Below are 24,795 nucleotides of genomic sequence, written 5' to 3'. Positions count from 1 at the left end.
ATCAGTAGAGTCCATCTTTTTTTTGTAACAGACCACCTCAAGTAAGCTGACTGCAAGCCAAGTAGTAGCCAGAGGTACACCTAAATATCAAAAAGAATGCATGTACCAGCAAATATCAATGACTTCAATATGTCTAGTTTAAGGACAAAAACAACCACTAAGGCACCATCAAGCTAAAATAACTGAGAATTTCTTCTTGTAATAAGGTGTTCCTTCAAAAGCAGTGGACAAATATCCTCAGCTTAACTCCTTGACAATAATCACAATTACTTGAAGTTTTACTTATTTGTATAATTAGAATATGTACTTTCATTATACTTTGAGTGCTTTGTGAGTTTTGGTTTTGGTTTTTTTTTTAAATACCTTGTTACAAATATACATGTACATGCATTCATAATTATAAAATAAACAAAAATATCTTGTTTGCAATGAAAGGCAGAAATAACGAACTTATCAGAGAAACATTCATCTGAGTAGAAAGGCTGATTTCTCTTCTTTTTCTCAGTGTTCCCAAATTTCATCAGTTTTCCTTTATACAAGAGAATTTTCATGTATAAATCAGTCATGCCTCAAGCTTGTTACAAAAATGTTAAACTGCATATTTTACATGTATCTATAGCCACTCAAACCTTGATGCACCAAAGGAGAAACATTTAAATAAGAATTGCCTTTTTTGTCAAGCCTTATCAAGTATTAAATTGATGTGTTCTAAACAAAGATAAGTCTAATTTAATAAAGTTACGCTACTCTCAGCAGGTTAGTCTTTGGAGAATATTTTGAAAAAGGAAACCATTATGATATTACCCATACCAAAGTTTCATTATACAGTAGACATTATCAAGACGGACAATAAAAATGCAAACATTTCATTTAATATTAGACCAACTGGGAACAGCATTTCCTATATTCATTTTAGAGACAATCAATTCTTATAAAGATAATTCAACATCCATTGATTTCCAAATAAAAGTCATCATTTTAAAGGGAGTATTTATTTGATGAAGTCTGTTTATCTTCATTCATAAAAAAAAACCAAGTTATATTAATATTCATTTTAATTATAATCAAATTTGGAAACATTACTTCATTTAATTTTCTGAAAAGAAAACAATCCATTGTGCCTGACACATTCTATTTCAAAGGATTACGAAAAACAATCCCTCATGAATGGTTGACATTAGCTATCTAAAACAAGATTACTCGTTGGTTAAGTTACTTGGTATTGCTATAGTTTTGCTTCACTTCACATTAGCATAGAACTCTAACAGCCATTGATCCTTGCTATTTACTTAACATCTCCCATTCAGATTTAATTAATTATTGGGGTCCCCCTTCCATTTGCATGACAGGGAGAAAAGTATTTTTCTAACTAGCTTGAATCAGGTGAGAGGATTCGCTGTTTGCTATTCACTAGTTTCAGACGTTTTATAGGTTTAGCCGAGATTAGAGAAATCAATGTAAATTAGAATTATCATCGCCACTATGATAGATTGGACAAGAGTCGGTGTTTGGTGTTCGGTAACTAGTAAGTATTATTATCTATATTGATTTTTCATTTTCAAAACTGATAGAATTTGTAAAGGGTCAGCATTAATGTATCGGTGAAAGAACCAGAGATTACAACAGGACTCAATTTAACAACAGCACATGATCAGTCACTGTATAAAAATTAAGCTTATTACGTCTTTTCATGCTTAAAGCTAAAAAACTGTAAACCTTGAGGGTAGATTGTTTACTTTTCCAACATTTTATTATCATGATTATCAGAAAGTGTTCTTTGGTGAACTTTGAATCCACTTAGAAGAAATTATATAGCTTAGCAGTTTTCATGTACTTAAAGCACCATGAAATCAAGAACCAAATGTTTAAACTTCAGAAAGTACATTTAGCAATTATGAACTAAACCTGTTTACTATAACCAATTTTTAATCTATATCGTAGCTCATCCATTGAGATTAGGAAAAAATTGAAGAAACTTTCATCTTTTAATTAGACACTATATTGAAGCTTTAAAAATCCAATAACCAGTATTTTAATTTTTCCACATCAGCTATACCATCTTGAAGCATCAAACAGATGTTCTCAACCCAAATTCTGCAGAAAATAACACATGATAGCAAGAATATAATGGAAAGAAAATGCTTTTGTCTAAACAATGCCTTGTCCATTACTAACAAAGATTTGTGATTTCTGTATGCAAATGTATTTCTTCATGTTTACTGAGCTGTTTGCGATTTTTCTTGGGGGGGGGGGGGGGGTGGGTGGGGGTGGGTGTTGGTGGGAAGACTTAAATATGTACAATAATTTATTATATTGAAAAAAAAACCATGCTGTTTGATGTTAATGAGTGCTTCCTAATTCATGCTAGTTAAGCAGTGGACTCATATGCTCAGCAAAGCTGTAAAATTAGAACTAAAGATAAAAGAATACAAGTACATATATAATGATTGTGATGCCTCTACTACTGCCAACAACAGGCAATATCTAAAACACAAATAGCAGAATATTTAACAACAAAGACAAGAGTTTTCTCAATATTTTAAATTATTATTGCATGATTGCCAAAATGACAAAATCGCATGAATACATGCATTAATTTCAAAAAGCTAGGACTCATTTAACGCACAACTCACTTTTCTACATAGTGTCAAGTATGTTGATGTTAAAGTGGATACTTAGAAAATGCTAAATAGACATTAAAGTAACATAAAAACTCACACACACACCCCAAAATAAATGCAAAAAGTTGACACCATTATTACTTCAACATGGAGCAAAATTCACACTTAATGGCAAGCTCTTATTAGCTAAATAATATTGAGGAAAGTTTGAACGAGATCGCTCATTGAATGTTTTAAGCAGACTTTACTTAAAAGACATGATGTTAAACTGCAAACATTTGTTTTTTTTCAACCATTTTATTGAACTTTTGGACATTAGCTGGGTTTGCCACTCTCAACATACAAATGATGCTACAAAATAGAAAAAAAAATATAGATCAGACAATTTTCTTCCTTTAAGTGACATTAAGCCTGACCAATCTTTGATCCTGCAAAGAAAACTATTGAATGGATTTTTCAATAAAATGTCAAAAGAGCGACAGGACTTATTGTGTGACGACATGCAACCTGGCTTTAGTTGTGAATGAATATTTAAATAGAACAGATTTATTTGCCATCACATGCAATCTCATAGTATATACTAGTAAATGGTTTATTATATTTACCCCCAAGTAAGTGTTAGCAATAGAAATGGGGCAAACAAGGGGAAATCCTTGGACAAAGTATTACCAGGAACCCCAAAAGGACAACACACAAAGAAAATAATTGATGAGAACAAAAGAATCATAACAGTACACACAGAAAAATGAATATCATAAACCCCATTGGTCCACTGTGTGTTCAGTATAAACCCCATTGGTCCATTGTGTGTTCAGTATAACTCTGAAGATAACAAAATATAAATCAATGTTCAAATATTGGGCACAATGAACTTGAAGTAAAAAAAAGGTTACATGCCTGAAACACTTCACTGAAAATTTATCAATGAATATACAGAACTGAAACCAAGAGGATGAAAACAAACACAAATTTATGACTTTTGTATTACCATGCAAGTCTTTTTTTTTAACGAGCAACACTGACATCTACTGAAGGGGGAATGGGCATGAATCAAAGTTCTTATGGATTCGAACTAGTCTGCTAAGTCTCAAATGGTTATTAAATTCCTCGAATCCCCCACAATATGATACATCATTGGTCAATAGTACAAACTCAACCAAGCATCTCTGAGGATAGCCAAACATTCCAAATTCAGAAATTAATACAACTTTGTATGTTTGGTTCATTTATAACAGTGCTTTGTTTTCAATACACAAGTGAGATTCATATCCCCTCTTCAAGTTTCAAATGACAATGCAAAATCAGTGAGCCTCTAAATAGGTTTCAAAATCTTTTACAAATTTAATGTGGCTTTTGTTTGAAATGGAGGAAATAAAATTTAATTGCTTCAAAAGTCAATACCTACTGAATACAACTTAAACTAATGACAGACAGTCATAGTACCGAGGGAAATAAGTCTGTACGCAATAACATACACAGTAGTACATGTAATATCTGAACAAAGCTGTGTTGCAATAAATCATGAAAATACAATTCCTCAGACAAAAACCTTTAATAAGCAGGTAATTTTTTCTGCTGAGTGACAGGAGGTCTTATTATTGAGTAATATCATCCAGCGCAAACATATGAAACTGGATTCTAAACAATCCAAACGTTTTCACTCTCGATCAATTTCTATGATACATTGACCACTTTTTTTATTTAGATTGTTTATCCTTCTCGTAATAATGTGACAATTAGGTCTGATTTCTAGCAAGTATAAATCAATTAAATAATAATAAAGTAATATAAGATAAGGGAACCACAAAGGGAGAGAAGTATAAAGGGAAATCATCATTGTAATTATCCCTCTGAGGAAAAACATCTGTAGTACCTAAGCACAATACAGGTGTAATGCACATTATATCTCTACATGGACACAAGGTATTCACTTTGGTAACAACTCAAGAACTTTACCAGTTCAACTAGTCAGATATAGAGGTAGAGAATACGATTTATTGTGGTAGGAGTCAAAATTAACACCACTGTACCAAGATAAGAAGTGTCAGTGTTAAATATATGTAACCATTCAAAGTTCTCACAGGATATTGTTCAGATATCTGGTAAGAAATTTATCTTGTAATAACATTGAAATCTTTTCTTAAATCTTTTTTTTTTAAGTATGAAATCTACAATTTACATTTATACAAATGATTAAGATATAAATGAACGATCTTACCATGCATCAACATCTAGTATGTTTTAGCAGTTGCAGCTCTAAGATTAAGATAATGACTTCCTAATCTGCCTCCCAATTTTTTGCCAAATCCAGCTTTCAAAAATAATAGAGGGTATCAAAATTATTGGGGAAATATCAAAGGCAATTAGGTAAGGTATATGAAAAGAATATATAAATTTCCAAAAAGGGTATGAAAGTAATATTCTAAGTATTTGGTTGCATTTAAAACTAAACATAGTCATCCATCTGTGCACATGTATAAGCATCTACACTTTCATGACATTTAATAAACTTTAGTCAGACTTATAATTCCCATATAGTTATTTTGGTCATAGTTTTCAATTAAAACCTTATAATAAAAGGATAACATGTTCTCCTTAAACCTGGGCCAAACTAAAATTTAAGTTAGCACACTTAAGAATGTTGGCTACTCTATTTAAGGATTTCAAAAGTTTGTGAAATATTTTATGATCTTTCTTGCTATAACAATATAAGTTAAAAAAAAAATTGGCCAGTGTGCTCGTTATTTGACATTTTTGTGGGAAATTTTTCTCTTAATTTTTCATAGTTTCATCTATCAAAAACACCAAAGAAATAAAAAGGATTTCATAAAATCTCAAAAAACATTTTAAGGTGTGTTTAATGAAACTATGAAAAGAAAGGAGTCTCTGGACAAAAAATATGACTGTTGGGGTTTAATGCCCGAGCAGCAATATTACAGCTATATTCAGGCGATGAACATGAAATGATGATGATGAAATGAAAAAAAAGGGAGGGGACACAAGGATTAAGGGGACAACAAATTTTGATTGCCACTAGAAAAAAGGGAGGGATGGGTAGAGTTAGGCAATTTACTATGGTTTGCGGTCAGGTTTTCCGTATTATAGCCTGAAAACCCCAGCATGTAACATGCCAGTTGTACCCCATTCCACCACCTGGGGCACACATCCCAGTTGCTCTGTGGGCAGAGCGCCTAGCCCCCAGCTAGGTTTCGGAGCACTATTTAGTCACCTTTTACGACAAGCTTAGCCTGGCTGCAGGTGTATTCTTTTGACACCCGGATCTGCACGGGGCGTACAAAAAATACTAATGCTATGAAATGGATAAAACCAGAGGAGTCAAAAATCTGTAAAAAATGACTGAACATGATTAACAAACTTCATTAAAGAAAAACAATTCCCTTCACACTTATATCTATCTATATGTAATAAAGTAAATAACATAGCACTCCTACTAAAAACAAACAAAACAAAAAAAATGCTATAGTACATACAGCTTTGAATTTTCATCCAAATCCACAGGCATAGATTCAAACATTCTGGAAAGGGGGAGGGGGGTTCCAACAAAGAAAAGGGGACTTAGACAAGTTATGACCAAAAAAAAAAAAATGCATGAAATTAACCAAGTTTACAAAATTTACCAACTCAAGTGACTTTCCAACTACCAGAATCTCCTGGATCCACTAAATGAGTTTAAGGAATCAAACAAGAGTTAAATAAAAACTTCAACAAAAACAATTAGAGAATTGATCGGAGCAATTCCTTTGTAATCCCAATGTAATAACATGTAGTGGTAATAAAAGAACAAACAAAAGAGAATCAAAAACATTGGCAGAGGTCAGAAAAATTATCATGAACTGGATAAAAATCATTAGCAATCAGCGGGAATAAACAAAATATTATGATTATAAATGAGTCTGACTAATATTTAGTCTAAAAATTCCAAAGTATATGTATCAGTTAGTACCAGAAAATGGTTTTTAGCTCTTATCATTGTAATATCACAAACAAAAGAAAGATATATGACTAAGTAGAAAACATGTCATCTTTTGTAATTAACACAGAATACATGTAATATTGCACATCTGAATAAAATATATGATTAGTCCTTGATGAGCGATAATTGTTACCAGCTGAAAGTGTTTGTACTAGCTTCTTTGACATGCTAAGAGAAAAGGCAAAAAAATAACCCTTGGCATAGTTGTTCCTTACACTAATTACCTTGTACTATCATAAAGAATAGATATAAAACACAAAAGACAAAAAAAACCACAATACCTCTCAAGGTAAAAAAATAAGAAAGAGGACAGACGAGCAATATCAATATCTGAATCATTTAAAATCTTTTAAAACTGACTTTATAAACAAGAAAAACTTCATTGAATCAAAGCAATGGCCATTGATTTTTGTTTTATATTGCTTGGAAGCTACGAATCTGGAATAATTTAAAGGTGGTCAAAACAATATGATCATTATTACAAATTATGACCTTGACCTTTGATCTTTCACCAATAAATTGTCATGGAAACTTGAAAACAAACAAAGCTGGATACCATGTACATAAAACATGTATGTGTACCATCAAATTATTTTATGGGCTTAAAAATGACCTTAACCTTCCGGAACTTTAACTTAAAAAAATATTTCAAATCAAATTGGTAATGTACTTTTGTCAACAATTAATGTACTAAAAAACTGAAAATAAAGGTTAAAACATTATTTCAAATATATATATATAAGAAAAAACACTGACAGACAGTTCATGGTATATTTTTCATCATTCCCGCAGTTGAGCAGAAACAACTGCTCAATGGAAAAGTGTCATGTTACCAACTTTTGTCTTACAGTAATTAGTTTCTCAAATGTAATGAAACAAAACAGTTCATTCCCATTTGGTGAAAGCATTTGTTGCCTCTGTATACATGCCTAGAAAATCCGATGCACAGAGAAATAACTCTGGTTTGACTTGTATTAACCTTACTTGCAATGTGGAAATATTTATGTTTCAAGGGATGCATGTCTATAATTACCATGTATAACAGAATCACTTATGATGTAAATATCGGTAACGAGCATGTATCTGTACAGGATGTTTATTTCTTTATTGACATTCTAAAATAAGATAAGTAAGCTGTTTTTATTGCATGGGGTATCAAAGTTAATTATGAAATCAAAATTTTTTATTTGGCAGGAGTTTTTGACATTTTTCGTCAATGATCCTTGGCAGATCAAACTATGTTGGACTGCATAGCTCAAGAAGTATCAGAAAAAATATAATAAAAAAAATGGGGAAAAAAATTGGAGCAAATACGATTTTTAACATTTTCTTGATCTGGTTTAGCTACTGGAGGACACTGAACAAAGTCAAGCATATTTATTCTCGCCTAAATCAATGATTTATTATTAACAATAACCCAAATCAATTTTTCATAATTGAAGTTTTACACTGCTTTTGAATAATGGAAACCTGGCTCAGAACTGATTCTGAAAAATCAGTAAGTTTTATTTTCTTATGTTATAAAATTCAACACTATTTTTATGACTTAAAAGAAAAAATAGCTGATATATTATGAAACTAAAAGACTCATTTGAAAATAATTTGGCTTTATAAACTTTATCAAATGAAAAAAATGAAATTTTATAATGGATTCAATTACCTTATTGAAATATGAATCTTGTAACTATAGGAAAATTCTTGCTTTTGAATTTTTTAATTCCAATTATGATTTGCTTTTATACTTTGTGCAAAATTTTGCATGTTTTATGAATATAAGGAATTTCTATACCCCACCAAATTTTTGGCAATAAAAATCGCATTGAACTATGCATGAGAAAAGTCAAATCATTATAAAGGGGGTGGAAAAAATTTAAAACATGAAAACGTGAGAACTAAGAATGGAAATGTGCTAAAAAATCAAAATCAATCTATATTTGATAGTACTGATCATTTAGCAAAGATTGGTTAAAATCATTTCTTTTTTTTCTGATTTCACTCAAGAATGCTTTCTCTATTTGAAAAGACCAGTATTTGATCTCTGCGTCTTTGGATTTGTTCAGAAATTTTTCATTAGAATATTAGAAAATGAGATTTTTTACGCTTCCAGACTGCAGCCACATAGTCTATCGTGCTACCACAGCAGCAGCCTTCCCTGCTCAAGCCCTGTTCACTATCGGGCTGTTATCAGGGAAGCTTTCTAAGGCCGCATAGGCTATCATGATGCCGCGAAGCAGACTTCCCTGCTGAAATGTTCATTTTCAGTGTATGTGAATGAAATTATAACTTAATTTATAAAAATGTTTTTTTGGAAATATTTTGTCTTTTTTCTTTGATTCTGATGGCGCAAATGGTCAAATTAAACTTTCAAAATGGTGGTTTTTTTTTCATACCATGTTTCACCCACTGCTTGATTCTTATAGAAACTGACATTTAAGTTAGTATCTAGAGACAATTCAAACTTTTTCTGATCAACCAACAAAAAAAAATACATGTTAATGAGAAAATTAAAATTAAAATTATAAAATATAAAACAGATTGTCCACTCAAATAGCAAATCTTAAACTTAATATTTTTGTACCTGCTTAAACCAAACCGTTTTAAGTTCAAACAAGTTTAACTCTGCCACTTTTATTTAAAAAATTTGAAATGAACATCAGAGTAAGGAGATGATAATAAAATAGCAATGATTTAATTGCTTTTTACACCATTTATCAACTGTTTTCCATATTCTATCATAATGATTTTTACACTTCGGTTATTATCAAATGCTTCAACCAGTAAAACGGCTATTGAAATTTATAGTTGTACAACTTAAAAAACCTCACAGAACATGAAACTTCAATTAGGACTGGACAAGATCCAATGCAATGAACCAATTTTTCAAACATGTCTACTCAAACTAAGGAGAATTGATGCAAAATTAAAATCATAACAATTACTTTATGCTGTTGCTATCACATTTTTTACATTTTGCTTTTTAAGTTTTTTCCATTACTGATTGTTTTCATAATGAAATAATGAAGGGCCCTGTTAACAAAATGTTGAACAGAGAATAAAAATTTCAGTTATGGAGTGAAACCACATTTTATTTATTGTATCAAATTTCTAATGTTAATGAGGTAAGCAGTCAAACTTTCACGAGTTTTGGGTTTTGAAACTCTCTGTTTCTGAATTGTAAATAAAAATATTTAATGCACTGTGAAACCTGTTGAAATTGAATCCTGTTTGACCGAAAGTTTTTGTTCGAACGGGTTCAAAACGTCATAAAATTGTTGTAAAAGGACTTCAACAAAGATGTCTGGTATAGAAAGGTTTCCATTTCATTCAAAGTTCAGTTTAGACAGGTTTCACTGTATTAATCAAGAAAGATAGAGTACATTAGGGGTAAAAGTGATGCCTTAGAGGTCAGTAATACTGAAGAAGTGATGAAAAATTGATGTATTATATCAAAATTACAACATGATCTTGGAAGATGAGAAAGGCAGGTCAAAAGATGTAAAAAAACAAAAAATTAACAAAAAAGGTTAAAATAAAAATAAGTTATAGTAATTTAAGCTGTCCATTGTATAAGAAATGACATTATGAAAGAAAATACACACAAATAGCAACTACTGTCAGATGCCTTCGTACTATCATAGGAAAATACTACATGACTACATGAAGTGATGCCAAGACTTTATTAATGAGAGTCTGACATAGAAGAAAAGGTACATTAAATTAGTAAGAAAGTAAGTAATCTATATTTAGATATCAGAAAATCTGAGATTTAAAGTCTCAAATGTCAAACTGTATTCATTTATGATTTTACTTTCTTTTGTTGTTTTTTTTTATGATGTTACATGGTTGAATAACAGATGAATTATTTTAATTTATTTCCTACCAAAAAAGAGTTATGAATAACAACATACTTATAGTTGGTACTCTAGCATTTTGATAATTTATAAATTCCACAAAAAATGTAAATTTTCAACAGCTAATTCCAATGTCTTCCACAAATGATCAAGCTTCATAAATTTATCAAATTAGACACTTTGCAAGGCAATATTACAAAAAAGTTCTTCTTGATCAAAGACTGATTTTAATCTAACTTTGGATGGTAAACAATTTCTAAAGCTCTGAAAGCAGTCACATAGATATCCACTGAGTACTGACCATCTCTATCATTGAAATGGCAACAAGTTTCCTTGAAGAAATGAATATTTGAACTTCAAAACTTCTACAGTATAAAACTAAAGTTTAAGGGCTCAATATCATTATGTTTCATAAATGGTTACAATTACCATAAAAGACCAACATGCAATTCCTGTTTTTTTGGGGGGGGATGAAAACTATAGGCCTCATTTAGCCACTTTGTCACAAACAATAGAAATATGCACCTGAATATGCTTAAACCTGCTAGCATGACCTCCGGAGAATTTCAACTTGGCTCATTCAGTACAAATATTCTCATGATGTGAACGTCATTATGAAATATGGCTAAAGTACAAAATGCTGCCAAGCATATGGCAAGAAACCTTGGCCCATATCTGTGTAATAACAAACAGCATGTATACTTGACATTTCAATTTAAAAAATTTGAAAAAAAAAACTTTAAAACAAGCAGGTATACCTATTTCACACCTGTTCATTACACAGACTGGGAAAGAAACCTTTTGAATGATTAACCAGATATATCAAACATTCCACTTTATTTAATACCTGTTGGGCTTCTTGATCTGGTACACATAAAAATGAAGAAAAAAAATCATTAAATTTTCAAAGTTTTAAGAAATTTTTAAGATACCAGGTTAATTTTACAGATAAAATACAAGTTTTTATCTTTTGTTCCAAGATAACATCGATAAATTTTTTTTTTTCCGTTTTGCCCAGTAACTATCCAGTATGTTACTTGGTAAAATGTATCAGAAATATTTCTTTATTAAAGGGAGACAACTGCAAAACTAACATCCCAGAACTTGACAGAAATGAGTTGGACAGTATGAGGCCAAAATATGGGAATACTGATCAAAAGAAATATTGCTTCACATTTCAATGACCATAAATGAAAGAGTAAAAAAATATTGGCTTGATACTGATCAATTTTCAATGTCAGTTCTCAATTCTCAATGCCATTACTCCAGAGGACAAGTCAACGTAGAAATAACCTAATCAAGATGCTGAGCAGGAACAGACCATCACCTAAACTAGCTATACCATAATGGTTAATTCTTCTATCATAGTGATATATTGCTGTTTTTATCACAGAAACCCAGAAAAAATATCAAGCCAATATCAATTACCTCACAAAAATGAATGAGGAAAAAAATCACTTAGCTATCTGACTAACGATTGAATGTGTGATTCTTTACCAATATATATTTTCAGGTCATGGAAAAAACAGTTATGGAATATAAAAGTCATCTCTGACAAATGCTGTGAAAGGAATTATCTTTGCCATAAATTCTTGATTTTCACAATGGGAGGATACACACTTAGAAATAGAAAACATCTTGTGAATTTCTAAATTGGAGTAAAAATAAATTTTGATGGAAATTTAGTGTCAGGATCAAGGAAGTAATATACTATAACAAATAAAGCTGCAAGGAACCATATGCTTCAGACAAGACTATGCAATGATTCATATATATGCAATTATATCCAACATAAGGCCAAAGGGTAAAACTAGTGCTGATGGTACAGGACTATTGAGGGAGTTATCAAACTATGACATAGGATAATAAATCAGAAAGTCACATTAAACAGATAAAGACTATAGACAAAAACACATTGCTAGCTATCTTAATCAACTTCTGTTTTAGAAATTATATCATAAAGGTGAAACAAACACAGAAAAGCTGCAATGTGAAATAACAACGAAAAAAAAATTATTGTTTTGCGTCATTGTGATGTTTATAATTTTATAAACAGAAGGCCAAAGCCGAAAATACCAGTTATTATTTGAGCTCATCTAAACATCGTAAAATATTTTATTACCATTATGGAACACTCATAACAGATAACAATTATAAATAATAACCGCTGCAAACCAAAAATGGCTAAATGAACTCTCCAGTAACTGAAAAAAATCAATGGTCGATTGTTTCATCTCAATTTATTATCTGCTAGGCTATAATTAATTGTGTACATAATCAAAGACATTTAAGCCAATCGATCTGTACGATTTTTAGTAAATTCATTCCATTGATAAAGTTGTGCTATTGACATGATTTCTATGCAAAAATCAATAGGAGGTAATCCTGAAGTTTATTAGCATTACAGATTTGTACAAATTGGATATTTTAATATGTTTCGAGTCTCAGGCATGCCTTATCTATTTTTAGCATCACATATATTAATTATAATCATTAATAAAATTGATGCAATGACCAACACTGAGACTGTCATCTCTGTGGTTGAACCTCGAACAGATTCATATTCATCACCATCACCGTCAACACTGACCAGATTAATACATAGAAATCCTATAAATCCAAATATAACATTCCAGCCTTATCCTAATTCCGATTTTCCTGATCTGAATGGAACGTTCCATTTTGTCTTCAGCCCACCTTCGATCAATGATTTGCTGGTGAATTCCAATCAGACAGTTAACTTCAGTTGTAATGTCGACCACCAATTTCCTAATGTGTTCAATGACAGTATTGGGAATACGCAACTAACACAGGATAATGACCATCTAAATACAACACTTCTCGTCACAATCACTTCTCTAAACCAAGATGTTGCAGGAATTTCAACATATCATTTTGTGCAGGGCAAAAAGGGAGCACGTTTATTATTACCCGTTGTTGAGAAAACAAAATCTATGCAGATAAAATTAAACGATAACAATAACTTTACAATTAAGGCAATGAAAATAGGTTATGTGACATTTTTATTGACGCTTTTAGAATCAGAGAGCATTGACATGGCAAAAGCAGGGTTTGCTAAACAACTATCTTCCTCAGAATATCAAGTGCAAGTACAACGAGCAGAGAAATTAGCTGACTTCGTGTTTGATTGCAGTGCTGCTGCCGTTGCTATTTTGATTAGCTTTGGAGTAGGGTGTGTGACAGACACAGAAAGCATAAAAAAGCAGCTTAAATACCCAGTATCACTCCTAATCGGATTTTGTTGCCAGTTTTTACTAATGCCAGTGGTAAGTAGCTATCAATTACATTAATGGAGGCCACAACCCTCCTGAAAAACACCATTGAAGGCAAAGGCCATAAAATGGCAATGTTGACAAAATCTAATCAACTACAAACCAGTTTTTACCATCCATCTTTCACAGAAAGCCATTATAGAATGTCATTTATATTGATGAAAAGAAAAATGACAAGGTTTGAGGCCTACAGTGATAATTTTTATTTCTGTGTTTCATTGTGTGTTTGTACAGAAGAAAACAAGCCATAACAAAAAAGTATTTCAGGTATAACATGTAAAAGTATATAAAAAAGAGCTTTGAAAATATATGTTATTGAAGGAAACAGCAAGGTAAGATAGTCTCTAATCAAATACTGTAGAAAAACATAGCTTGTGAGTTACCAAACAAACATGGTTTTTCGTGATTTAATCAAATTACAAATTCAATATCTATCCAGACCAACAAAATGTAAAACTTTCATTTAATGTTGTCTTCATGAAATTAAAAAATTCACTAATCCACATACATGTACTCATAAGTTTTGTCCAATCCTAAAAGATTGATACCCAGAGACAACAGCACTATTAAAGTACACACAAGGCTAGCTATCCAATGTATCACCAATTCTAGCTAAGACTGCTTGCACCATACAATTTTCTATAAAAGTTTAATTTTTATTCTATAAAAAAAATATCTTTTTGATGCTATTCATTGCAGCTTGCCTTTGGTATAGCAAAGGTACTAAACCTAGATAAGAACATCCAATTTGGACTTCTATGTGTAGCCTGTGTACCAGGAGGGGGCTTTGGCCATGTAGCAGTTATAATAAGTAAATCAGATCTTCCACTCAGCTTAACAATGAACCTTATTAGCATAGTAGCTATGCTTGGTGAGTACATGTAATGAATCAGTTTAAAAATAAATCAATGGTCCATCTTAGGAAAAGCAAGAGTCCACAATAAAATTTTAATAAAATGGGGTAAAGGTCCAGGACCTCAGACAACCACTAATATGAATCTCTAGCAAACATACAATTTCAGGACTAATAGTATGTGCAACAGTGTACATGAGAAAAGTTCTGGATGATTCAAGGGAAACATATTTTAATTGGTTCAATACATGTAATTCATAATTTTTCTTTAACATTTTGAACACAGAGCTAAAGAAGAGAATATTTGTTTAAATGCTGCAGGGAGATAACTTAAAAAGTGGTTTCCCTCCTCGATACCTCCAAAGACTATCTAATACATGTACATGAATATAACATCCAATCGAAAACAAATATAATTAGAAGAATCAATTTCACAAATGTTACATAATCAGTTGGAAATATCATACAATAAAATAAATAATTGCTACAAAACCATAAGTTAACCCACACGATATTGTCACCATAGTACAATGTAGTCGTCAAAGAGATCTGAAAAAAACCAAACACTGTAGCTAGGCTCATTTATTACACTAATGTAATCAATATTTGTCTGAATTTTCATAAGCTCCATAATTTAATATGACGCTCAAATAATAAGTCCAAAAAATTCATTGAAAATATGTAAAAATTTTCAGAACTCATTATATTAAAACTATGCTGTCTGATATACACAAAAAAATAGATTTACTCAGTTTAATCATATCTGAACAAATTATTCTTTTTCACTTTTAAATTAATTTCAATGAGAAATCCAAATATTCAACAGACCTGGCACAAATCTCTTGCATGTATGTACAAAATGCATCTACTTTGTAAAATTTCTTATCCTAGACAGTAAAAAAAAACCAAACAAACATGTCAAACAAACCTAAAATCAAGACAATTCCATCCTTATCTTCACACCAATCACATCTTTGATTACAAAAAAACTCTAAAAACCAAGTAAAGTTTACCCATATTTTCAAAACAAACACACCTTCAAATCAAAGGAACCTACAAAAAAAATACAATTTCTCCCTTATCTTCAAACACATCCTTGAAACAAACAAACATCAAAACAAGGCAATATTACCCTTTTTTTTTCAAAACAAACAACAGCTTTGAACCAAACGAACCTCAAAGCAAGGCAGTTTCACCCTTATTTTCAAAACAAAACATACCTTCAATCTTAGGAAGTAAAGTTAATACATCTAAGTAGCAGATTTGGAAGCCTTACATCAGGCAAATAGGTAATAAGTATAAATTCCTGTCATATTGGCTTCTGTCACAAATCGTATGAGACACAAAGCACTTAGCTTGTATCATAATTAATATTGAGTGAGTAATGTGAGTGACACATTAAAAGCATCTTCTTCCATTAGAAAATCTACAAAGAAGAAATTGTCTTTTAATCTTCCTGTTTGTCCTGTCAGTTTTTATTTATTGAAAGATCCAAATATGGTGATAAACTGGTAAAAAATAAATTCTTCTAATATAATCCTATTGCAATGTCTTTATTGCCATAAATCACTCACTGACTATCAAAATGTCAAGTAGAGTACATACAAACTTAAGATTTAAACTTAAGAAAACATATGTTCTCAGAAAAATCGATTGGCATTTGAACACCACTTTAGTCCAAGGATGATCAAGGCCAAAATTGTACCCTATTACATTCATGTACCTTGACTTTTGCCCAACTTCAAAGAAACATTCAAACCATCAAACTATAAATATGAAACAACACTTCTAGAAGAGAGGAGAAAATCATTCATTGTAATCTATACACACCAAAAAGTGACCACAAAGCATCTACCATTTTATCATCATTGGTAATGTACCATACAATTTGACAAGAATCCAACGGCATTTACACTTTTCAGTATTAGTTTTATTTCACTACAAAAAACTTCCATACTTCCAAAACCAGTCTATGTATATTGTGCACAAGTAGTTTGAGGCCTGACATATTTAGACATAAGCTTGACAAAAATTTATGTTTCATACAACAATTCAGACAATTTGATGTAGATGTTCAATTTGGACAGATATACAATTTTAGTGATAAATCATCTACAGGGACTCTGCAATACATACATGTAAAGCTTCTATTCATAACTACACAGATTTAAAATTATCAATAACTATAACAATGTAATAAAGCCTATCCTTTGTTGACAGAATCATTAATTTTAGCAAAAACAAACGTAAGTAACGATTTCACATGGGACAGTTTGCAAGTGCGTCACTGTGCTCTTTTGTATCTTCTTTGAAGCGGAAATAGCATAGATGTATAGATTTCCCATGACTAAAATTGGAAATCTAAGTAAATATATTTTCCTAAAAAAAGATCAGAAATTAGGATTAATTTGATCTATATCTGTCAACTATACTTGGAACAGAAATGCAATTTTATCATATAATTCCTTAGTATTTTGATTACCAAAACATTTTCTCTCTCAAAAAAAAGGTCATTTACTGCAACATTTTTTGCACAAGTTTTGTACTGTACTAGAAAATGAGGTATAGCTATTAGTCCAGTTGTAGATGCTTTGAAAGTCTAAATATTCTTTAGCAGTTTAGCACACAGAAACCAGTAGTGACATTTTGAAGTATGCCACATATAACAGTAAATTTAACATTGTATGACTTCAGTCTTTATTCTTTTGTATGGTTGGTTCATCTGTATTATTTTTATAGTCATTACATTTTCATCTCTGATCCAAATGTGTACACTGACCTTTGAATTCATAAAACATTTATATTCAGTGAAACCTATCTAAACTGAACCCTGAATAAACTGAAAACCTGACTAAATCCAGACACTATTTATGTCCTTTCATATTAGTTTTTTGAGCCTAGGAAAACTGAATACATGTGTTAACCAAACTCTACAGTCCAAAAGGATTTCAGTTTCACTATATATATTAGAACACAGTTTTTTACAAATTATGAAAAAAGTATTTCAGAGCCTGACAGTCTGTGATTGTATCTTTTCTCTATGACTACAAAAATGAACATTATAATAAATTGCAAAACAAGGGCCTCCTAAACAATATAATTCAATCTATAAGAGCATTTTTTTACCAATCCACATCAAAAACTTCGAAAAATTTCAAACCTACAATTGATGACAACTATAAACTGATATAAAATTAAGGTACATAGAGATAGCTGCTTCATTGCTTTGTATTAGTGAAATAACCTTGAAACAACAGTTGTTTTTCCTACAAGAGACCAATTATGGAGAGGAAAAAAATGCCAATTTTTCTCCATTGATTTGAAAACTGCAATTACTTCTAATCAATAGAGACGGCAACTTAAAACCCAGTCCAACAACAGATAACAAATTACTTACTGGCATTTCTACCATCTTGATATTCATGTATCGTTCAAAAACTGTCATTAGTCAGGGCCATATTGCTTTGATGGCAATTAAACAAGTACATTTACTTTTCTCCTGAATTCTAATGTTAGTTCCTTCCTGTGTTTCCTAGGACAACCTTCAAGTAGACCAAATATTGAAGTTTCTCATGTTATCAGTCTGAAATCAGGTGCATCGCATTTTTATGGTACAATAGTTTGTGTAGGTTTTGAATGTATTTGTGTCTTTTTTTATTTCATTGTCTAGTTTTGTGTCTGGTTTGCCAATCATTATACATTTATATGGTGTATGGTTTCTTTTTGCTTCATTTGGTATCCACTACAAAATAACAGAATATGTATTTGGTGTTAATGTTTTTGCAAGAGTAGGTAATGATTAAAGTCTAGCAAATTTTACTTTTTAATATCTAATAGCTCAAGTTTTATTATCCCCAAAGGTAGAGGAAATCAAAGTTTCATACTAATGGCAATCTTTTCTATCAGCGGAAGTCAGCTCTATTGGAAATAATGTGCAGATAAATTTTAGTCACTTAGCAATTCAAATGCACCTTAAATCAATCATGAAGAAAACAGCAAAAATAGTTGGATACCACTGTATTTCTTAAATTGGTAGAAGTACCAAGCTAGACACACAATGAAATAGTTCAAAGGTAAAACTACTGGTACTTTCAAAAAGCCTTCATGAACTTGTACTGCTAATATACCCTGGTTTCAGCCACACAATGGATGCTTACTAATACTGCATAACCTCATCATAGATATAACCCTGTCCACAGTTAGATGTTAGTCATTAATGTGTCTTTTTGTCATTATTTTACTTTTAATTTATTCTGAAGAAGTGTCATTGTTCTGTTACCATGGATTTTATTACTTTCGTTGTCTGGGACTTTTCAAAACTTTTTAAAGGTGTGTTACACTTGTTGAAGACCTTTTGGTGAACTCTGCAAGTACTTACTATTATGGCTAAAAACCACCAATTCCACTTTCCATAGGCTTCTATGCTAATTTCACAATATTCAATGGCTTCTCTGGACTTTACCTTAACTTTAACCTGCAGAGGACTATATATCAGCATGATTCTACATATGTCAGCTCACAATCCTCAGAATGGCATGTGGGGTTAGCAGACTTGCAGTGCAGTACTGGTCACCAGAAGTGAAGGGTCTATAAATAGCATGGGAAATCCCAGTGTTTTCACAAGATAGGGGTATATTTAAAAATCATTATGGAGATTAGGTCTCACATCACAAGACGCAAAATGCACCTATAAAATGTACAGAAATGTTTTTCCTTTCAGAAACTGTTTAAATTTTTTAAATAAGATGAGAACTTTTTTCACAGCACTATGAGGAACAGGGGTAATTTCTGCGTAGGACTATTTTTGCGTACGTTCCAAATGCTCATTGGTTGAATTGGTGGTCTGTAACCTAAAGAGTCACTTTTTGTCTTAGAAAAAATAAATAACTATACAGGTTTCTTCCTACACACATACTGAATGCATTTGCAAAGTTTCAGTGAAATGTGACAAGCACTTTTTTAAATATTTGATTTTTAAATATAGGGTAACCAAGTTGTGCGAGCAAAAAAGTGACAATATTCTACCATACATAAATGCATTAAATATTTGCAAAGAACTTTTTCTGACTTTTCAAATAAAAAATATCAATCACAACTTGTTTTTTAACAATATTAATGAAGAAATAGTTTTAAAAGTAATCATTTTCTGAGAAATTGGTCTATTTTTAAAAATTTATTTCTGACATGCCTCCCCCTTTTTCTTGATCACATGTCAAAAATCCTAAATCTTTAAATTTTCACAAAAGGTGATATATTTGGCTTTACATTTGTAAATACAGTGTTTTCACATTAAAACATGACCAGTAAAGGGCACCTAAAGCAAAAAAAGTACTCAGTAATGGATTTTCCATGTTGCCATAGGGGAATGCTGATATGGCCTTAACCGCAGTAATGAAAGTGAGTTTTTCCTCATTTCTAACCTAATTTTTGCTCAAATCTACACAAAACTTGATTTCAAGTGCTTATTACCACCATATTTAGGTAAATATAGCCCTCAAAGTTTAATATTTGATATTTTTACTAAATTTTCTACACTTTTTACAAGATAGGATATGAAAATCAGCCAAAAAGACCAATTTTCCATAATTTGGACCTATAACTTAAAAAAATGCATATTTTGAAGGATTTTTGTAGTGTATTCCTCTCATGGCAAAGTTAACAAGATCTTCAAGTAGTTTAAAGCTATTTCAAGAAACTTTTCATTTTGCCATGGCTTCAACTTAAGGCTAAAAACCACCAATTCCACTTTCCATAGGCTTCTATGCTAATTTCACAATATTCAATGGCTTCTCTGGACTTTACCTTAACTTTAACCTGCAGAGGACTATATATCAGCATGATTCTACATATGTCAGCTCACAATCCTCAGAATGGCATGTGGGGTTAGCAGACTTGCAGTGCAGTACTGGTCACCAGAAGTGAAGGGTCTATAAATAGCATGGGAAATCCCAGTGTTTTCACAAGATAGGGGTATATTTAAAAATCATTATGGAGATTAGGCCTCACATCACAAGACGCAAAATGCACCTATAAAATGTACAGAAATGTTTTTCCTTTCAGAAACTGTTTAAATTTTTTAAATAAGATGAGAACTTTTTTCACAGCACTATGAGGAACAGGGGTAATTTCTGCGTAGGACTATTTTTGCGTACGTTCCAAATGCTCATTGGTTGAATTGGTGGTCTGTAACCTTATGTATAACGGTTTTGTTGCATTTACCATTCCATTCTTTTTTCAGTTGATCAAGTTATACACAAGGGACATAAATATCTGATCTAGACTACCAGATATCTATAAAAAGTGATTCAGTAGGTTAAAACCATTTGAAACAGAACTTATGCATCTTTTACATACTTCACATACTTTCAGACAAAAACCTGAGAAAACTCACCACTGCTTAAAAGCCAGTTTGATGCTGTCCAATCCAATTTTCCACAAAAGTGCTGAAATCATTCAAATAAATATTGATGCCAATAACCTTCTATCCTTCTGACAACCATTAATGTCAAACAAAAACAAGATTACTATACAATCTAACCATAAACTTCACATAAATACAAGTATCATTACAATTAGCTAAAGAAGTGAGTCAGGTATAAAAGCCATTACTAGAAATATACCAGAACAAAATTCTTTGATATTGTAAATTGTAACATCTTTACACCTTTTCAGTATTTATACAACATAGTGTCTGTAAGTCAGTCTTTAATTGAAATGCATGCATAACAGCTATTAATATTTTATAAGTTGTACACTTGGGAAAAATCAAGTTGCCTTTATACAATAAAAGCAAATATATTGCTGATGTGATGTTACTTTTTTTTAAAAGAAGCTTATTTCATTGGTTCTTGAAAGTATTGTTGTTCAAGACAACATTGTCACGACTTGAAAAATTCTTTTAGTCCTTACTCAGCTGAAATTTATAACACAATAAGAAATGCAATAGAATTTTAAACAAAAAAAAAATTAAATTCTCCACTCTCTGGGCTTTCTGTGGGAAATCACTCACCAGACAACCACTACATAACTACTAAAGTGAAACAAAGAACACAATAACACAAGATCAGTACCACCATAAGTACTGGCACTTTCCAAGCATTTCCCACAATACCGTTTGTAAAATATTTTCTCTTAAGCAAAACAGACTAAATTTGTGATATATTGAACCAAACACTGCCACAATAGTGCTATAAAAATATTTTTAGCTAACAAGTACAATTAAGGAAACTCTGAAATTTGATTAAAGTATCCGTTATGACAGAGTAATATCACAAGATCAGAGACAGTGATACTGCGACATTTCGGCAGATATCCAAAGGTGTTTTCTTTCTGACAACCAAAATGTCAAACCCATACATATTATTTCCCAATGGTCTGGAAAAAAACTTGGGTAATAAGATCACAGCTAAAATAGTTTTTTTGTAGCTAAAAGCATTACTTGATTACAAAGCAAGTGTAAAAATGTTTCCATTACCTTTTGTAATTAGTCAATGTGAGAAGAACTGATCATTTCTATCTTTAGGAACCACCAATATTATCAGCTTATGTTCACTTAATAGGTCTTGTATGGTAAGATATTACACATCTACAACACAATGGTGTTGAATCATGACAAATAAAAAAAATTGATTTCATTTTTTGGGACAGGTCACAGGTGCATGGTTCATCTGCAGTCCCAATAAAGATAAAAGAAACCACAATAAACGGAACATACAAGTAACAAGAACTAAATTCATAATACTTGTAAGAGATATATTTTCTCTTTTTTTTCAGGAACTGCTCCATTGTGGATATTTGTACTTGGACAATATTTCCAGAGTAATCAGGGGATAAGGATAATTCCAATATACAGCTTTGAAATCTGGCTTGCATCAACTTTCTTCGCTTATACAGCTGGGCTTGTTATAAATAGGTTTAAGCCAGTTGTAGCTGATGCTTTAATGACTTGGATTATAAAACCATTTTTACTTTTAGCCACTATTCTGTACATAACTTTAGGAGTTTATATAAACATGTACGTATTTGATCCTGTTGAAGGCTGGGCCTTCTTTGCAGCACTGCTGCTTCCAATGTGCGGTTTCATTATGGCTTATTTTCTAGGGCTGATATTCAGGCAGAAAAGCTCATTTTGTCAATCACTAGCACTGGAAACATCCAGCTTGAACTGCCTTATTGTGTTGGCAGCTATACGATTCACGCTTAGTAAAACAGCGGCTGATCAAGCCTCAACAATTCCAATATGGACAATGTTCACCATACCAGGAATGTATGTAGTTTTGTCAATAATCAACTATATCAAATCTAGTCTATGTAGTTTCTGTAAGAGTCGTAAACAAGAAAAATTTAGACATTTCAGCATTGCATCAGGAATAGTTAACCAAGCAAATATGGCTGCTTTGTCAGCCCCACTGTTTGTGACAGAAGTTACTGATGATGAACAAGCATCTATGAGTGAGAAAATAACAGTGTTGTAGCATTCATAGCTCAGTGATGGATAGTTTCATTCCCGTGGTTTGTTACCACTTACTGCCATAAGAACAGACCATGTTTTTATTCCTTCCTACATTGTTCTGTGATTTTTACCAAATAAAACATTTACAGTTAGTGTTTTAACAACAACTTTAAATATAAGTGTTGTTTTGTTATTATTTTTTTTTATAGTCTATAGTGGATGAACATTGTAAATAATTATTGTTTTAATTATAAAATGTAGATTATATAAATGTATAGTTGATGGTAGGTAGATTATAAAAAGAATAATTATAAGCACTTCTTTAAAAAAAAAATCAGAATGTTCAAGAGTCCTAATGTCACATTACTACAATTAAAAAGTCTCACTGTCCATATCCAACATGATAGTTAAATACATGTAAAGGACACTTGAGCAGGTAGACTTATCCATTTTGTAGATACTTAGCTTTTTCTATGACAAATACAGCATGCTTTATCATTCAGAAGACTTAAACAGACAATTGGTACCTATCATGTGACAGAACATTAAAGAGTAAGACAAACAAACAGAAAAAAAAAACATTAATATGCACAAAACAAATCATAAACATGGCATAAAAAGCATGAACGTTGAAGCCAATCAACTCCGAACCCACCAGTGCCAGAACACTTTAATCAACTGAACAACAATTATACAATTCCTATATTAATGACAATCTTTTATGTATGACCTTGTCATCTGTTGTGTTTCATCCTCACCATGAATGTATCAATCACATCTTTATTCTGATTTCTGGGTGAAGTAAATGAATTATTTATGAAATGTCAGAAAATGTTTCCAGAGATTTCACCTCATATGTATTCTTTCAGCTAGAGTAAGCTGGAATTTAAAGTGTCTAGCAACCATATAAGTTCTTTTGTCCAGTTGATTTAAGGAAAACCGTAGTCAATTAAAATGATTATATTTTCATAGTATGTTTGGTACTAAAGATTCAAGAAAGAAAATTAAAGCATAGATCTGCAACATTGAACAATTAAAAATGACATGAGAGCTGTGATTTTGTGATACTGAAGGCATCCTCAGACCTGTATTCTTTGTCTATTATATGAGTCAAAAGGATATATTAACTGTACACAGTATATACCATAGCCTCAGGCTATGTAGACTATTCACTAATATGAGACTACAATTAGATAGAGTTGTAGTGCGTGGAGTATATTTTTTCTAAAAAATCAGGAAATCATTATTAATAAGTATTTAGGCTGGTTACAAAAGCCTCAGGCTATGTAGACTCTGTATTCAATAATATGAGACTACAATTAGATAGAGTTGTAGTGTGTGAAGTATAATTTTTTCTAAAAAATCAGGAAATCATCGTTTATAAGTATTTCGGCCGGTTACTGAATACATGATTTAGACTATGTAGTGTACCCAATACAATAAGCTATATTATGGAATTGCTTAAGAATGTTGGGTATAACGTTCATGATTTTCCTTGGTCCATCTCATTTAAATTTCAAATTCTCCAAGTATTGTAAGAGTAATAAAAGGAACCAAGATTTGAGCAGAAAGCAAAAGAATACACTCCAAGGATAAAGACTAGATAAAGAAATCAGACACACACAACTAAAAGACTAGACAAAAAAATCAGACACACACAATTAAAAGACTAGACAAAGAAAACAGACACACACAACTAAGAACATGAAATTAACAAAATAACACGTTTAA

General features: G+C 31.4%; 2 protein-coding genes across 12 annotated transcripts in view; one reads left to right on the top strand and one right to left on the bottom strand.

The window, feature by feature from the left end:
• LOC148628543 (trafficking protein particle complex subunit 13-like) overlaps positions 1-24,795 on the bottom strand; it is an 83,243-nt gene that overhangs the window by 49,101 nt on the left and 9,347 nt on the right. The window lies entirely within an intron of this gene.
• Positions 1,378-23,243, top strand: LOC148628544 (hepatic sodium/bile acid cotransporter-like). 8 transcript variants are annotated; one of them, XM_088589552.1, is made up of 5 exons: positions 1,507-1,525; positions 10,254-10,343; positions 11,980-13,753; positions 14,459-14,630; positions 22,386-23,243. In XM_088589552.1, exons 3-5 carry the CDS (start codon positions 12,899-12,901, stop codon positions 23,084-23,086), a joined length of 1,728 nt encoding a protein of 575 aa, XP_088445678.1. In that variant the 5' UTR covers positions 1,507-1,525; positions 10,254-10,343; positions 11,980-12,898; the 3' UTR covers positions 23,087-23,243. The 8 variants fall into 8 exon arrangements, with proteins under 8 accessions (XP_088445669.1, XP_088445678.1, XP_088445725.1 ...); XM_088589569.1 differs by lacking the exon at positions 1,507-1,525 and adding an exon at positions 7,723-7,744 and having other exon boundaries at positions 10,254-10,322; XM_088589543.1 differs by lacking the exon at positions 10,254-10,343 and having other exon boundaries at positions 1,378-1,525.

Source organism: Perna viridis, chromosome 1, assembly GCF_037379345.1.
Source record: "Perna viridis isolate PV_CMFRI_1.1 ecotype Kerala chromosome 1, ASM3737934v1, whole genome shotgun sequence".
Taxonomy (NCBI): domain Eukaryota; kingdom Metazoa; phylum Mollusca; class Bivalvia; order Mytilida; family Mytilidae; genus Perna; species Perna viridis.
Note: the sequence above shows the minus strand (reverse complement) of the source record. Positions and strands in the feature narration are given on the sequence as shown.